This window comes from Hemitrygon akajei, chromosome 20 (assembly GCF_048418815.1).
Source record: "Hemitrygon akajei chromosome 20, sHemAka1.3, whole genome shotgun sequence".
Lineage (NCBI taxonomy): Eukaryota > Metazoa > Chordata > Chondrichthyes > Myliobatiformes > Dasyatidae > Hemitrygon > Hemitrygon akajei.
Window position 1 is genome coordinate 65,895,042 of NC_133143.1, and position 18,569 is coordinate 65,913,610.

The following is an 18,569-nucleotide window of genomic DNA, read 5'->3' on the forward strand; positions in this document are numbered from 1 at the left end:
TTATTGCATTTATTGCACTTTTTATGTCTTTGCACTGTGCTGCTGCAAAACAAATTTCACAACAGACAAGTCAATAATAAACCTGATTCTGATTTCTTTTATTTGCACTATTTATTTATTTTGTAATTTATAGTAATTTTATATCTTGGTATTCTATTGCACATCAGACGTGTCAGTGATGATCCTGGGTACCTGTTTCAGCGAGGTCACTTCACTAAGGATGGGGCAAAGCTCGCTCCGGAGCGTCATTACGTCACTCTGCGTGACGTCGTTGGGTACAAGGTCACATGACGCCGGCCCAAAACACCGCGTTGACGTGACCAGGGGGTGTGGTGATAGCGGCGGGGGGGAAAGGTGAGCGGAGGCCGGTCAGTAAATGGAGGGTGGTCGGTCCTGAGAGCCCCTGCGGTCGGCTCGGCGCGGGTCTCTCGGTAAGTGAGCGGGAGATCGGCACGGAACCCAGGCCTGTTGGGGTTTTGAGCTGGTTGTCCCGGGATCTGTTCCCGGGGATAGGATGGGAGGGGGAGGTGGCTCTCGGAGTCTGTGCCCGGGAGATGCACCTGATCGGGTAACCTGGTGGAAAACGTCCCAAGTCGTAAACTACTCGTTAATTTTGTATCCTACTCCGGCAGCCTGGATTAAGACGCATAAAATTGGCTTTGAAGTAGGCCGTTCAGCCCACTTCACTTATGCTAGTTCCTTTAGTAGAGTTGACACATGCAGACCTTGCATTTTGTCAGTAACTTATCTTCCTTGAGTTTAAGTAATTTTTGAGTCCCCGTGTAGATCTGTGTGGGATTATCTTGCGCTACCATTCTGGCTTTGTAACAGAAAGTGATACCAATAGTCAGTCGAGCCAGGCGGCGCATGTGTAGAGAAAAAGTGAAAACATTTCAAGTTTTCTGCCGATTATGATTATCTTTATGTTCACTAGAGGGAATACTTTCATATCAGAATCATGTTTATTATTACTGACTTGTATGAAGTGAATTTTGTCAGAACTATTCTAATCATTTTTGAAAGCATTTTTCACTTTTTTTCACAACGGAGTATCTTGTCTGGGAAGCTTTACTATTTTTAATGCATGATGTTCATGTATCACAAGGAAGCTTCTTCCAAATATGATGTTTTATGGTTGTTTTGGAGTTCACTGACTTTGACCCTTCAGAACTACCAAATTTGCTACTGTAAGTTGACACACCCAAAAGTTGATTGCCTTCGAGTTACTGCTCAGTTTGTTTCGATCTGGGAAGAAAAGCAGTCTTGCTGAGTTCATTGTTTCATTTTTTGAATGATTGAGGGATGGTGGGGAAGGAGCAGATCAGAATTAGCTAAACACAGAGAGGAAAATTATGTTTGGATGAGTTGCACAATTGCAAGATTAGTTTTGTGTGTTGCATTGTCCTAAATGGAGAGATGTAATTCTGTATAGAAATGGGTACAGTTTATGGGGGCTGTAAATTTTTAAAGTATATTTAATTTGACATATTTCCAGAATATTGATTTAGTGACAGTTGTTATTAACTTTGGCCTGAAATGTTGACTGTTTATTCAATTCCCTGGATGCTGCCTGACCTGCTCAGTTCCTCCAGTATTTTGTGTTTGTTGCTCTGGATTTCCAGTATAATTTATGTTTGTTTATTACTATTTTTACTTTCAGTTTGTCTTTTGCACTTCAGTTGTTTGTCAGTCTTTGTTTATGTGTAGTTTGTCATTCTTCTGTATTTCTTTGTTCTACTGCAAATGCCTGTAAGAAAATGGATCACAGGTACATAGCATCATATAAATATTCTCAAGAAAGTGATCAATATAAATTGTGTAGATTTTGCAAGAGAGAACACAATTAGAACAAAAAAAATCTATTTTGGTGCTACATGATCAGAGAAGTTAACTTTTCTAAACTTTACTGATTAAGGTTTTGACGATTGGTTCAAGAACCACGTGGCTGGAAAGAAGTAGCTGTTCTCGAACCCGGTGGTGTGGGTCTTATAAGGTGTACCTCTTGCCCAGTGGTAGTTGTGATAAATAATACGGCCCAGATGGTGGGCATTTTTGCCTTCAGTGATGGCGAGGGATGAGCCTGTGATGTAATGGACTGAGTCCATTACTCTCTACATCTTGTGTTCCTGTGCATTCAAGCTGGTGTACCAGACCATAGTGCAACCAGTCAGGATACTTTCAACAGTACTATAGTTGGGAGTGAGAGAGATGGATTATTACCGAGTGACAGAAAGCAAGGGTTTTATCATTTGGAATGCTAAAAGAATTCAGCAGTGACACAGCCAATATTTAATATTTAATACATATCTGGTGCCTAAAACTTTTGCACAGTACTGTATTTGCCAATGTGGAGTGGAGAGCAAGTTTGTCAATCTGGTGGGAGCAAAGGATGTTGGAAATGGTGAAAGTGGAGCACCACGGGTGGGGTGTGGGACAGGTGGCAGAGGAGGAGAATTAGGGCCCAGGGGAGGGGATGCAGACATACCCAGCCCTGAGATACCAGGCAAGGTCATTTGATTCCAAACAATTGGTTTATTGATCATTACAGAAAGACACAGGTGCTTTCCACTCTCAGTCTGCAGTAGTGACCCATCTCAGAATCAGGTTTGATGTATGTCATGAAATTTGTTTTTTTTGGGGGGGGTAGCAGTACAGTGCATTACTTCTTAACAGTACTGTACAGAAGTCTTAGGCACACTAGTTTTATCTATATCCAGATGATAAAAGACCTTTACATAGTATTGTACAACAGAATATTATGAAACATTAAATATAGATGGACTGACAAACAACCAATGTGCAAAAGAAGGTAAACTACGCAAATAAAAATAATTCAGAGAACATGAGTTGTAAAGTGAGTCTGTGGTCATCTGTACAGTTCACTATTTCTTTTTATTTGTATGGTTTGACTTTTACACGGTGTCGTTTGTCAGTCTTTGTTTATGTATAGTTAAATGAAGTTATCCACACCAGATCAGAAGCCTGTCGGTTGTAAGGTAATAACACACACAAAATGCTGGTGGAACACAGCAGGCCAGGCAGCATCTATAGGGAGAAGCACTGTCAACGTTTCGGGCCGAGACCCTTCGTCAGGACTAACTGAAAGGAGAGATACCTTTCAAAAAAGGAGGTTGTAAGGTAATAACTGTTCTTGAACTTGTGGTGTGGGCCCTAAGGCTTCTATATGCCCTGTCTGATGGTAGGAGTGAGGAGACAGCATGGCCTGGTGGGGTCTTTGATGATGGATACTGCCTTCTTGTGGCAGTACTTGATGTCAATGTTTTCAGCGGTGGAGTGGGTTTTGCCTGGGATGGACTGAGCTGTATTCACCACGTGCTGTAAATTCATTCCTCTGGATACCAGAGTAGGTGGTAAAGAAGATGCACTGAAGAACTTATAAGGCTGGTACTAGGAAGAAGATCAAAGAGAAAATTACTTTTAAAAGGATGTTGACAGCAAAATAAGAGCAGTTGAAACTTTGTTTTTTTTTTAGTAATGTTTTGTTTTTCTCGTAATGTTATGGAAGTGAATCTGTATTTCTTAACAACAAAAAGGATTTTCCCAATTGGGCCTTCAAACTTCTGCTATTCAGTAAGATGCATTCTGTCATTGATGTTTTCATGCACATTGTATTCCATATCCATACTTTCATCTCTAGCTTTATTTATTTAATTCTTTATCCTTTATAATTGTTGCATGTTGTTATTTGTTTGTTGCATGTCATGCCCTGACTAACTCCACAACAAGTTCCTAATATATGTCAATGTCTATGGCAAATCCAGTTGATCCTTCATGATCATGGTTGATCTACACCAGGTGTTGGTCGTAGAGTCATAGAACACTGCAGCGCAGAATAAGGCTCTTTGGCCCACCCAGTCCATGTTGAATTATTATTCTGCCTAGTCCCATCAACCTGCACCGGGACATTAGCCCTCTATACACCTCCCGTCCATGTACCTATCCAAATATCTCTTAAATGTTGAAATCCGCCACTTCTGCTGGAAATGCCACACCCTTACCACCCCTGAGTGAAGAAGTTTGCCCTCGTGTTCCTCTTAAACCTTTCACCCTTAACCATGTCCTCTAGTTCAAGTCTTACCCACCCCCAGTGGAAAAAGCCTGCTTGTATTTACCCTATCTATACCCCTCATCATTTTATGTATCTCTGTCAAATCTCCCCTCATTCTCCTAGGCTCTAGGGAATAAACTCCTAACCTATACAACCTTTCCTGATAACTCAGGTCTTCAAGTCCTGGCAACATGCTTGTAAATTTTGTCTGCACTCTTTCAATCTTTCCTGTAGGTCGGTGACCAGAACTGCACACAATACTCCAAATTAGGCCCCACCAATGTCTTGTACAACTTCAACATAACATCCAACTCTTGTAATCATTGCTTTGATTTATGAAGGCCTGTGTGCCAAAAGCTTTCTTTACGACCCTATCTACTTGTGATGTCACTTACAAGGAATTATGGATCTATATTACACAATCCCTCTTTGCCAGTTCTCTGTATCCCAGAGAGAACTCGTTGCCCATCAATTCATTATTGGGCAGCAAAGAGAATCAAGCATGTACTTTTGAGTGGAACAGTGCATGCATGTTCCCTTGAGACTGCTACAACTCAGCAGACACTTGGCATGCTTTGGACATGTTGGTGTAGGCAAGTTGTTTGAGTTGAGTGTGGAAGGAAACAAAGGAGATGGAGGTTAGCAGGATCGATTAACAGCAAAGAGCCACTGTGGAAACCAAAGGTCGGTGCCAGGTTGTCTTAGTGACTCGTTCATTTGGTCGACTATTGTCTCCAGTTCAGTGGTTCAGTTCAGTTCCAGAGAATGTATACAGTATACAACCTAAAATCTTTACTCTTCCCAAACATTCACAAAACAGAAGAACAACCCCAAAGAATGAATGACAGAACATTAGAACCCTAAAGCCACCCTCCCCCTCCCATGCACCAGCAAGAGCATCAACCCCCCCCCCCACTTGCTGCAGCAAAAGCATTAATCCTTCACTACCCGCATAGAGACCATTAAAAACTACTGTCCATCCCAACACTTTGACATCTCAGAAAGGCTCTCTCTCTCACTAGCCAGGGAGAGAGAAATACCGCTCCTGTATCGGACAGGAGGGGAGTCCAGCGGCTTGCTGTTTCATTGTTACAATCTGTAGCGTCGCTTATTTGAGTTTCCCTGACTCTAGGACCAGCAGACACTCACTCACTGTGAGGAAAGAGAGAGATTGCTCGAGTGTAGGGGCCTTCTGGAAGCAGAGCACATTGCCTGCCTGCTGTTTTGATGTTTCAGTCTCCCACGATGCTTCAGTCGGCGCCATCACTGAATAATCGGGTTGTCTGCAGGACTGCGTCCGATGGTGCCCATCTTCCAGGCTGCACCTGGGGATAGCGAAATGCCAGGCTGCTTGGCGAGTTCTAAGAGTTGAACCCATAGTTGGAGTGCAGCTGTAGATCTCGGACTGACAGGGCCCCAGCCACCTTGATAAAGGACAAAGAGACATGAGAAGAGGAGAAATTGAACTGTTCCACAGACGAACTGGAATAAGTTGCCCAGGTTCGCAGAAACATCCGCCGCCATCTTTAGCTCGTCCCATTCACATTTGGTGGTGCTTGGAGCTGAATGTGAATGGGAAGGAAGTATGAAGATGGGATTGTAAAAATTCAGTTTCTGTTAGGGGACAGAAGCTAATGGGGGCCACATAGCTGTGTGACAATTAGCTTAAAGCTTTACAGTGCCAGTGATCAGGGTTCAATTCTGCCACTGTCTACAAGGAGTTTGTCCATTCTTCCTGTGACCCCATGGGCTTTCTCTAGGTCCACTGGTTTCCTCCCACATTCCAAAACTGTACAGGTTAGGATTGTTGAGTTGTAGGCATGCTATGTTGGTGCTGGAAGTGTGGTGACACTTGCAGGCTTCCTCCAGCACATTCTTGGACTGTGTTGGTAGTTGATATAAATGACACGTTTCACAAATGTTTTGATGTTTCAATGTAAATATAACAAATAGAGCTAACATTTAAAGGGCTGGGCTTCTCTGCTTGTATCCAAGTACTGTATCTTTGCTGTGTGGTGCTGTTCAAGTGGTACTCCATGAAATTGAAAGCTGGTAAAATGTATACTGAACTCTAAAGTAGATGTACAGTGGCATGCAAAAGTTTGGGCACCCCTGGTCAAAATTTCTGTTACTGTGAATAGCTAAACGAGTAAAAGATGACCTGATATACAAAAGGCATAAAGTTAAAGATGACAGATTTCTTTAATATTTTAAGCAATATTACTTTTTTTATTTCCATCTTTTACAGTTTCAAAATAACAAAAAAAGGTAAAGGGCCCGAAGCAAAAGTTTGGGCATCCTGCATGGTCAATACTGTACTTAGTAACACCCCCTTTGGCTTGTAAACACTTTTTGTAGCCAGCCAAGAGTCTTTCAATTCTTGATGGGGGATTTTCACCTATTTTTCCTTGCAAAAGGCTTCTAGTTCTGTGAGATTCTTGGGACGTCTTGCATGCACTGCTCTTCTGAGGTCTACCCACAGATTTTCGATGATGTTTAGGTCAGGGGACTATGAGGGCCATGGCAAAACCTTCAGCTTGCGCCTCTTGAGGTAGTCCATTGTGGATTTTGAGGTGTGTTTAGGATCATTATCCTGTTGTAGAAGCCATTCTCTTTTCATCTTCAGCCTTTTTACATACAGTGTGATGTTGCTTCCAGAATTTGCTGGTATTTAATTGAATTCATTTTTCCCTCTACGATTGAAATGTTCCCCATATCACTGGCTGCAACACAAGCCCAAAGCATGATCAATCCACCCCCATGCTTAACAGTTGGAGAGGTGTTTTTTTCATGTAATTCTGCACCCTTTTTTCTCCAAACATATCTTTGCTCATTGCGGCCAAAAAGTTCCATTTTAACTTCATCAGTCCACAGGACTTGTTTCGAAAATGCATCAGGCTTGTTTAGATGTTCCTTTGCAAACTTCTGATGCTGAATTTTGTGGTGAGGATGCAAGCAAGGTTTTCTTCTGATGACTCTTCCATGAGGGTCATATTTGTGCAGGTGTCGCTGCACAGTAGAACAGTGCACCACCACTCCAGAGTCTGCCAAATCTTCCTGAAGGTCTTTTGCAGTCAAATGGGGGTTTTGATTTGCCTTTCTAGCAATCCTACGAGCTGTTCTCTTGTAAAGTTTTCTTGGTCTTCCAGATCTCAACTTGACCTCCACCATTCCTGTTAACTGCCATTTCTTAATTACATTATGAATTGAGGAAACGGCTACCTGATAACGCTTTGCTATCTTCTTATAGCCTTCTCCTGCTTTGTGGGCATCATTTATTTTAATTTTCAGAGTGCTAGGCAACTGCTTAGAGGAGCCCATGGCTGCTGATTGTTGGGGTAAGGTTTGAGCAGTCAGGGTATTTATAAAACTTTGAAATTTGCATCACCTGGCCTTTCCTAACGATGACTGTGAACAAGGCACAGTCCTAACAAGCTAATTAAGGTCTGAGACCTTGGTAAAAGTTATCTGAGAGCTCAAATCTCTTGAGGTGCCCAAACTTTTGCATGGTGCTCCTGTCCTTTTTTTCAGTCTAAAATTGTACAAAACAAAAATAATACAGTAATCTTGCTTAAAAAGTTGAAAAGAATGTTTCATCTTTAACTTTATGACTTTTGGAGATCAGTTCACCTTCTACTCACTTAACTATTCACAGTAACAGAAATTTTGACCGGGGTGCCAAACTTTTGCATGCCACTGTATATTCAAAATAAACAAATCCTTTCTGTAATAGAGAGCATGTTCTGCATCAGATTATTGGGCAGATGGACATAATCCAAAAATGATTACAGCATAAATAACCTGATGAAGGGTCTTGGCCTGAAACATCGACTGTTTATTGCTTTCCATAGATTTTGCCTAACCTGCTGAGTTCCTCCAGCATTTTGTGTATGTTGCCAAGTGACCAGAGAGTTTGATTTTGCTTTGCTTACTTTTGGATATGTCTTGAACCACATGCAAAGCTGTTTTCTTGAGGAATATGACCTTCAACAAATTTACATTTATTTTTTATTTTGATTCATCATTAGTATGCAACGCTTGGAAGAGAGTGTTCATTGGTGAGACTCTGAAGCTGTGAACATGGAAACATTAGGGGCAGAAGATGATATTTCTATTTTGAATCATGAAGAAGCAAGTCCTGAAGCAACACCTTTCAGGTATAGTCCTATTGCGGGTTCTTCAGGCGATGAATCTCTTGGTTCCCACTTTGCACTTGTCACAGCCTACGAAGATATCAAAAAACGATTAAAGCAAACGGAGACTGAAAATTCTTTCTTGAAGAAAAAAACTCGGATGCTGGAAGAAAGGGTAAATTATTTTGTGTTGAACTGTGAAGTTTAAGATTAGAGTTAGTTAATGTCATTGCAGATTAATATTTGGCAATTTGGCTCCAGTGCCTCTCTCTTCCTCTTTCATTTTCCGCTTGCTTGGTCTCCCCTGAAATTATTGTAATTCTCATCTTCACCCCATTGTTTGTTTAATTTCACTTTATACTCTGTTGCCCCTGCCCCCCACCTTCTCTCAACCCCAGTTGTCTACTCTATTTCAGATCTTTCAGCAAAATGTAGATTAATGATACTTTGACACTGAAAGATTAATTCCCTATTATTACTTTCTCAAATTCAATTTGGTTTTATCTTGGACTGTATTTCTTATCCTCTTGTAATCAACTAAACAAACACATTTCCAGTTTGGAGGACAGTGAAGAGGTACAGTGGTGAGCCAAAAGATAGAGCAGTACAGCACAGGCCTACAATGTTGTGCTGAACCAGTTAAATTTGTAATCAAATGCCCAGCTAAACTAATACTTTCTACCTATACAATATCCGTATCCTTCCGATCTCCTCACATTATGTGCCTATCTAAATGTCTCATAAAAGTTCCTAATATATCTGCCTCTACCACCACCCCAGCCAGCGCATTCCAGGAATCTGCCAGTCTGTTTTTTTAAAATAAAAGCCCCTCACATCTCCTTTGAAATTACCCCCCCCCCCTCACCTTAAATGCATACCCTCTGTTTCAACCCAGGAAAAAAGATATTTTCTGTCTACCCTATCAGATCTCCCCTCGGCCTCTGCTGCTCCAGAGAAAACAGCCTCTCCCACCTCTTGTTATGGCACGTACCTTCTAATCCAGGCAACATACAAAGCCTAGCTGCCATCTTGAACTGCTGCAGATGAAATGGGCGAGAACATTTAGAAGCAGCAATGAAAAAGGGATCTTGAAAATGTGTTTCCTGTTGTGAATCCCATGTGACCTAACCTTCTGGATCAACCCTTCATGCAGGACATTGACAAAGGCCTTCATGGGGAAAAAATAGACCATGTAGACAACATCCACTACCCTACCTTCATTACATCTTCAAAAAAAAAAAAACCTCAAAGGGTTAATCAGACATGACCACCTCCATATTAAACCATGCTTTGTCTTTCCAAATGATGGTAGATCGTGTTCCTCAGAATTCCCTCCAGTAATTTCCCTGCAATTGAAGTCTGGTTTACCAGATTTTCCCACCTTAATGCTACAAATACCTCCTTTGTTGATTAAGTATACAATCCAAGACCTCACTACTTTTTACCTTTTTTTTTGACATCCAAGATATTTTCTTTATTAAACACCAAGGGGTAATGGACATTAGGTGTCTCTTGCACCTTCACTTGCTAGTGGTCTGATGGTCTTTAGAGAACCTTGTCTCTCTCTTGTTACCCTTTTACTATTAATACAACTGCAGAACCTCTTGGGATTAAGCTTAGCCCTGCTTGCTATCTGATACCCGCCTTTTGTCCTCCTCATTTCCCTCTTTGGCATTATTGTTTACCTGCATTGCACTTTCTTGGTAGCTGTTACACTTTATTCTGTGTTTTTATCGTTTTACCTTGCTCTACCACAATGCACTGTATAATTATTTGATCTGTATGATGATGCATTTTGGTGAAAGTAATAATAGTGTGGACTATTATCTAAATGGGGAGAAAATTCAAACATCAGAGGTGCAGAGGGACATTGGTCCTCCTGCAAGGCTCCCAGAGGATAATTCACAGTTGAGTCTGTACTAAAGAAGCCAAATGCAATGTTGGAATTTGTTTCAAGGGGAACAGAATATAAAAGCAAGGAGATAATGCTGACACTTTATAAGACACCAGTCAGGCCACACTAGGAATATTGTGAACAATTTTGGGCCCCATCTCTCAGAAAGGATGTGTTGTCATTGGAGTGAGTCCAGAGCAGGTTCACAAGGATGATTCCAGGAATGAAAGTGTGAATATATGAGGAACGTTTGGCAGCCTTGGGCCTGTACACACTGGAATTTAGAAGAATGCACGGGGGTCTCATTGAAACCTACTGAATGTTGAAAGAACTAGAAAAAGGTGCATGTGGAGAGGATGTTTCCTCTGGTGGGTGTATCCAGAACTAGAGGGCACAGCCTCAAAATTGAGGGGTGACCTTTTAGAACAGAAGTAAGGAGGAATATTTTAGCCAGAGAGTAGTGAGTCTGTGGAATGCTCTGCCACGGAGGCCAAATCCATGGGTATATTTCAAGCTGAGGTTGATAGGTTCCTGATTGGTCGGGGCATCAAGGGATATGATGAGATGGCAGGTGTATGGGGTTGAATGGGATTTGGGATCAGCCATGATGAGATGGCGGAGCAGACTCAATGAGCTGAATGGCCTAATTTTGCTCCCATATCTTATGATCTTATCTAAGAGTTTTTAAAATATGCTTTATGTACCTGTCTCTATCACCACCCTTGGCAGGGCATTGCACACAACCACCACTCTTTTTTTAAAAAAATACCTCTGACCCCACCCACCCCATACTTTCCTTCAATTACCTTAAAATTAAGCTCCTGATATTAGCCATTTCTGCCAATTTCAGAATAAATTTCTGGCTCTCCACTCCATCTAATCCACTTACCATCTTGTACATTTCTATGAAGTTGCTTCTCATCCTCCTTCCTTCCAAAAAGGTAAAATAAAAAACCTCGCTTGCATAGCCTATTCTCATAAAGTGTGCTCTCTAATCTAGATAAATCTTCTCCGTACATTCTTTAAAGTTTCTTCATCCTTACTATAATGAGGTTACCAGAACTGAACTTTTGACCCTTTTTAAAGCCTCCCACTTGCCAACTGTTGCTTTCCCTTCAAACAAGCTCATCCAGTCAACCTCTGCTGGAGCCTGTCTCATTCTGCCAAATTTGGCTCTGCTCAGATTAGGACTCTAACCTGTAAATGTGTACTCATGATTAGATATTGATCTGGTATCATTTAATGTACTAGTAGATGGCATTGTATAAATTAAGATCCTTCTAGGGAATATTCAGTGACTGTAAGTATTATAAAATTAAATTTGCTTTATTTTGTAATCCTATAATCCTTTACTCAAATACAATACTAATTATTATCAGTCTTTGTTTACTCTGTTCTAAGGGCAGAAAGAGCATCTCTTTAGCTTGGTGTTACTTTCCATAATAGGAGTCCAAGACATTGTCGATTTGGCTTCATATATGGGTGATTTATGTGAACCTGCTTTTAAAAAAAAGTATTTTTGCTCCATATTTACAGCTTCTTAATGCTTCTCTTGACAATGAGAGAAGTTCCTTTGAACAAGAGGGAGTGAATAAAGCTTACCAGGTTTATCGGGAAGTCTGTATCGAAAGGGACAAGATGAGACAGAGACTGGAGAGAATGGTAGTATCTTAATGTGCTATTGTGATATTCTTGTTTCCAAAAGAAGTTGAAAGTCATGCTTAAATAAAATATAAAAGCACATCGTTCTGGTAATTGATTAATGTTATGTGTATTTTGTATTTAACTTTAAGTATTGTATAATTGAAGCTGGTAATTAAGAATTTATTTTTGTGTTTGTGACTTTTTACTGTCAGAGTACAACACAGAAATAGGCCCTTCAGCTCAACTGGTCCGTGCTGTACAAGTTGCCCATTTAAGATAATCCAATTTGCCTTTGTTTGGTCCTTGCCACCTTTGTACCCATTCAAGTGCTTTTCAAACATTGTTAATGTACCTGTGTCAACCACTTCCACTTCCAGCTCATTCCATATCCTGGCCACTCTCTGGATGGAAAAAGTTGCCTCTCAAATCTCTTTTAAATCTCTCCCCTCTTATCTTAAACCTCTACTCTCTATTTCTTGATCTCTGGGGAAAATGACTGTGTGCATTCACCCTATCTGTACCCCTCACAACTGTATATGCATCTGTAAGATCACCCCTCATTCTCCTATGCACCAATAAATGTAGTCCTAGCCTGCTCAACCTTTCTATAACTCAATCTCTTAAATCTTGACAACATCCTCATGAATTTTTTCTGCATACTTTCTAACTTAACTGCATCTTTCCCATCACTTGGTGACCAAAACTGAATAAAATACTTTGAATACAGCCTCACCAACATCATCTACACCTGCAGCATAACATTCCAACTGTTATACCCAGTGCCTTGACTGATCAAGGCCAGAATGACAGAATTCTTCTTCACTCATCTGTCTACCTGTGATGCCATGTATGTCTATGTCCCTCTTGTTCTACAACACTTTCCAGTGTCTGACCAGTGCTCTTCAGAGACTTGAAAAGAGTTAAGTGAAGGTATTGTGCCCTGTGAAAACGAAAAGAGGAGATTTTTGTAAAATTGAGTTGATACAATTTGTATGTTATCTTCTGTTCAGTTTATATTCTTTAGCATAGCTTCCTGTTGGTGATGAAAGTTTGTTTCAACATTACCTAGCTATGTGATGGCCAAATATTGAAATTCATCTTTGGTTGTAAATTTTTTGGTTTCCTTTCTGGGGTTTATGAGCTAGTGAAGAGACATTCTGACAGTTGTTCTCATCATCATTAACAAAAAACACCTTTGTTTTCTAGTACTGCAATCACTTGAGTTGAGTATGATGCTTTTCTATTGGTGGGTTCTCAGGCGGTTGTAAAGGCTTATCCAGTATCTACATATTCTTTTGCATTGTGAGAAATAGTAAGTGGTGGCTGTGGTTAGTGGTTGGGCCTTTTGGTTGTACGGTCTCTCCTTTTGCAGCTGCTACTTCTGTGTGACACAGTGGAGTTCGTTCTCATGTAGCATATCTTCCTCTTGAACAGATTTCCTCCAGGTGTATCTATTGAGTGCAATGTCTTCACAGTTTTTCGATATAATGTTGAAGTTTTTCAGGCTGATTTTGATGTTATCTTTGAAGCCTTTCCTTTGCTTTACAAAGGTCAAGGAACAGATGGATTCTGTCCGAATTCTGAATGAAGCACTACAGGCTAAAGAAGTAGAAATTCTTCAGCTAAGAAGTGAAGTTGAAACCCGTCAAGGTACAGTTTCTAGGATGTTGTATAAGAAACCTAAAAACATTGCTGTGCTTGTTGTGAGAAGTGTAGCCTTGCTGTTCTGGGAAAATAATGAATATTCGGCTTTTATGTTTCATTGTCCAATGGATAATGTACATTCTTTGGAGCCAACTGACTTTTGGAACATCCCACATTTAATCTTTGAGCTCTGTGACTTGTCCTATCCTGGGGACTGCCCCAGCATATCTTTCATTGTGTTGGTTGTTGATGCAAATGTTACATTTCACTGTATATTTGGCTGTATCTGTGATAAATAAATCTGACCTCAGGTATTTGTGAAGGATCATATATAGGGTATTAGTAATGGAATTCCAGAGTTGTGGAATTAAAAATAGGGATCCAAGTGCACATGCAGTCAAGAGGTTACAAGCTTACATCATTGAGATACAATATCCCATAAAGAAACTGCTAAATTCATTTTACCTCTTGGCACCTGCCTATTTCTTTACCCTGGGTTCCCTCCTCCTTTCTCCTATTGTCCACTCTCCTCTCTTATCAGATTCCTTCTTCTCCAACCCGTGACCTTTCCCATGCACCTGGCTTCACCTATCACCTTCCAGCTAGTCTCTTTCCCTTTACCCCAATCTTTTTATTCTGGCATCCTCCCCCTCCTCAGTCCTGAAGAAGGGTCTCAGAATGAAACATTAACTCAATATTCATTTCCATTGAGGCTGCGTGATCGGTTGAGTTCCTCCAGCATTTTGTGTGACTTGCTTTGGATTTCCAGTATCTGCTGACTTTCTTGTGTTTATATAAAATAATAGCTTGCAACTTTATTTCAAAGCTTGGTGCCAGTACATTACCTCAATCACTAGTGATCTCTTAAGTTCTATACAAGTTCAACCCAGTACACTTCATGTAGCTTGGTGTAATTCTATATGTTTTTTTCTCTGAAGTAGTACAGTAGTTCTCATGGTATTGTTAAGGAAATGAAAGCTTTCAGTAAACTCTAACATGAAGTGTTGGAAGAGTAGCATTATTTGTCATGTGTGTTGAAACTTAAAATAAAATATATTGTTAGTGTCAGTGACCAACACCATCAGAGGGTATGCTGGAGGCAGCCAACAGATGTTGCCGTACCTCTGGCAACATACTTGCATGCCTACAATGTACTAAACTGTAAACATGAGAAAGTCTGCAGAAGCTGGAAAGCCAGAGCAACACACCAATATCTTATGGTCATATGGTCTTGAAATGCTGGAGGAACACAGCAGGTCAGTCAGCGTCGATGGAAATGAAACAACAGTCCACATTTAGGGCCAAGAGCCTTCTTCAGGGGTGAGATACCTGATTAAAAGGTGGAGATAGGGGAAAGGGTTTAGCTGGAAGGTGAAGCCAGGTTGAAAAGATCAAGGGCTGAAGAAGAAAAAATCTGATTAGAGGGGAGAGTGGACCATAGGAAGGTGGAGGAAGACCAATGGGAAATAATAGGCAGATGATCAGTAAAAAGTTAAGAGTGGGGAATAGGGGAGGGGAACTTTTGTTAACTGGAAGAAGATATTGATATTCATGCCATCAGGCTGGAGGCTATCCAGACAGAATATAAGGTGTTGGTCCTCCACTCTGAAATGGCCTCATCTTGGCACAAGAGAAGGCCATGGATTGACACTAAACTGTACGTTGTTGGAATATGGAAGGAAACCCATGAGGTCACAAGGAGAACACACAATCTACTTACAAACAGGGACAGGAATTGAACCCTGATCGCTGATGCCATAAAGAGTTACAATAACTGATACGTTATCGTGCTGCCCTATGATGTATACAGAAGTTAAATCTCTTTGGAGGGTAAAATAAACATAGAGGGATTGGATATGTTGTGTGTAAACAACTGAAGAAAAGGCAATGAAGCTCAGTAAACTTTAGCACTTGTCTTGGTGAAACACAATCAAAACATAATGTTAACTCTTTCTTTCATTACAGATGCTGGCAGATCTGTTGAGTATTTCTTATGGTCATATTCCATTCACATTTCATATTTGCAGAATCTGTAGTATTTGTATAAGTATTTTATAGCATTTTTTATTGTATTGTAGTGATGGATGACCTGAACAAAACCCATAATTCCTGGGAGTTAGACAAATCAAGTAATGAAATAAAAGTGCATACCTTGAACCAACAACTGGAAATTCTTAAACAAGAGTGCACTTTCCTAAGAGAAGAGCTACAAAATTATAAACTGAAGGTAAATTGAAGGTTTATGGCTTTTTATAAGTTTAATTGTTAAATTATTTTTCATAAATCTAGTTTTTAAAAGGTACTGTACCTTAAAGTATGAATTTAAAGACAAAAATCTTTTCTAACATTTATTGCACTATGAAAGTATAGAAAACTTTCAGTGTCTTGGCATTGTAATACAAGACAGGAGCAATGTAAAGATTCTTCCTCAGAACTGTAGAAAATAAGGATGTTGCAAAAGCGCAATCCTATGAGGAACGGCAGAGCATGTAAACTTGCCAGACTGACAGAGAAACGTGATTGTATTTAATTCAGGAAATTAAGGTTAAAAACTAAGGATTAGGATCTTATTGAAACCTAATGAATGTTGAATGGACTCGATAGAGTGGGTGTGGAGAGGATGTTTCCTATGGCGGGGGAGTCTAAGTCCAGAAGACACAACTTCAAAATAGAGGGGCACCCTTTTAGAACAGAGATGAGGGGTATAGATAGAGTTGACATGGATAGGCTTTTTCCATTGAGAGTAGGGGAGATTCAAACAAGAGGACATGAGTTGAGACTTAGGGGGCAAAAGTTTAAGGGTAACATGAGGGGGAATTTCTTTACTCAGAGTGGTAGCTGTGTGGAATGAGCTTCCAGTAGAAGTGGTAGAGGCAGGTTCGGTATTGTCATTTAAAGCAAAATTGGATAGGTATATGGACAGGAAAGGAATGGAGGGTTATGGGCTGAGTGCGGGTCAGTGGGATTAGGTGAGAGTAAGCGTTCAGCATGGATTAGAAGGGCCAAGATGGCCTGTTTCCGTGCTGTAATTGTTATATGGTTATAATTTCTTTAGACAGAGGGGGCTGAATCTATGAAATTCCTTGCCACAGGTGGCTGTGAAGTCCAAGTCTTTGGGTATATTTAAGGCAGAAGTTGTTAGGTTATTGATTGGTCAGGGCATGAAGGAATATGAGGAGAAGGTAGGAGATTGGGGCTAAGAGGGGAATGGATCAGCCATGATGAAATGACAGAGTAGACTCAACAGGCCAGATAATAAAGTATGTAACGTGAATAAACTCGTTTATTCCTGCTGCTTATTTCCTGTATTTAATATAATCACATTACATACTTCTGCTCTTGTATTTTATGGTCTTATGGTCTAGAAGAAGATCTAAGAGAAATTGCTCAATAAAGAAACATCGTAGCAGAACTAGAAGAGCCCAAAATTAAAAGTAAAATAACTAATTTGCCCCCTTGAGCCTCTTCACCATTCAATATCTCAACATATGATATTTTGTTTGGAAATTTATCCACCTCAAAAGTATTTGACAATTTAGCTTCTTTTTCTCTTTGGTAGTGAATTCACAGTGATGAAGAAATTTCTTCTCAAATTAGTTCCACACCTCTTGCCTTGTAAACTGTGACAGTAGCCCTTCATTCTAGACATCCTTACTGTCTAATCTAATGCTCTATTAACAATATGGGTTGTTTTCCCATGCAAGTGTTTAAATTCACATTTATCTCTATTATACTGGATGTACTCTGTTTTTATGCGCTCTATCAAACTCTGTTCATCTTACCTACATTTATAACCTTACCTATTTTAGTGTTGTCAGTAAGCTTTGAAGCATTACATTTGGCGTAATCCAAATCATTGAGGAACTGGAGTCCAGGCACATGGTACATCAGTGGTTACTGCATGTTACCCCAAAAAAAACTTCATTTATTCCCATTCAGTATCTTCAGTCCATGTTATTGCATTTCCACCCATACCATCAGTTTAATTTTGCCCAAGAGTCTCTAAAGAACTTTACAACAAATTGAATATAACACATCCAATGGTAGTCCTTTAACTTTCTCATGACGACGTACTGATGGGGGGGAAATATTCGTCTGGTAGGTATGTCAAATATTATTTTTCTTTCAGACATTCATGTTGCTATTGGTAAATTGACTTATTATTGTCACGTTTACCGAGGTAGTGGGAAAACTCATTTTGCATACTGTCTAACAAGGATCAGTTCATTATAACAGTGCAATAAGGCAGAACAAGGGTAAACATAGAAGAATGCAAAATGAATTGTTACAGTACAGCGAAAGTGCAGTGCTGGCAGATGGCAGGGTTCAGATAATAATAAAGTACTGTTGGATATAAGGTCAAGAGTGCACCTCATCATACTAGGGAATCATTCAGTAGTCCTGTTACTGTGGGGTAGAAGCTGTCCCTGAGCTTGTTGGTACATGCTTTTGTGGTGTCTGCCAGATAGGAGAGGAGAAAAGGAAGAACATTTGGGGTGTGTGGGTGGTGGGTGATTTACCACGAGAAGTGTTGACTTGTGTGTGTGGAGGGGTGGCTGGTTTCCATGATGCGCCAGGCTGTGTCTGTAACTTCCTTCAGTTTCTTGTGGTCATGTTTGCCATGTTTCCTAAATGTTCTGTCATCTGCTTTATAAACGCCATTTACACTGGTCTTTGGATTCCTGTTTTCTCCCTGACTCCTTTTGAAAAAGTGGGATTATGTTTACTACCCTCCAACCTATAAATGTGTAGAATTCTTGTGAATAATAACTAACACATCCACAATTTCCTTGGCTCTTTAAGGGATGTAAATTATCAGGCCCTGTTCACTTATCAGCTTTGAATGCAATTCACTTCTCCTGCACCATAATCTTATTAATGCTACTTTCTTGTAGTTCCTTACATTTATTTGTTCCTTAACATGCTTGGAAAAGTACTTGGCTCTTGTCCAGTGAAAACAATACTAATGTCTTTGTCATTTAAAGAGATTAACTTTTATTTGTCATATGTAAAATGAAACATTGAAACATACAGTGAAATACGTCGTTTTGCATCAGATCAAATCACCGAGGATTGTGCTGTGCAGTCTACAAGTGTCACTATGCTTCTGGTGCCTACAACTTAATAACTCTAACCCATACTTCTATGGAATGTGGGAGGAAATAAGAGTGCCCCAAGGAAACCA

The 18,569-nt window shown here is 40.2% G+C and overlaps 1 protein-coding gene across 3 annotated transcripts in view; it reads left to right on the forward strand.

The window, feature by feature from the left end:
* Positions 1-272: 272 nt before the first annotated feature.
* azi2 (5-azacytidine induced 2) overlaps positions 273-18,569 on the forward strand; it is an 83,463-nt gene continuing 65,166 nt past the window's right edge. The window contains exons 1-5 of one of the 3 annotated variants that reach the window (XM_073024505.1): positions 273-354; positions 8,098-8,377; positions 11,633-11,758; positions 13,291-13,390; positions 15,463-15,611. In XM_073024505.1, coding sequence (XP_072880606.1) covers positions 8,150-8,377; positions 11,633-11,758; positions 13,291-13,390; positions 15,463-15,611 — 603 coding nt within the window. In that variant the 5' untranslated portion in view covers positions 273-354; positions 8,098-8,149. Of the gene's footprint in view, positions 432-8,097; positions 8,378-11,632; positions 11,759-13,290; positions 13,391-15,462; positions 15,612-18,569 lie in introns of all 3 variants that reach the window. The other 2 variants (XM_073024504.1, XM_073024506.1) reach the window with 2 other exon arrangements.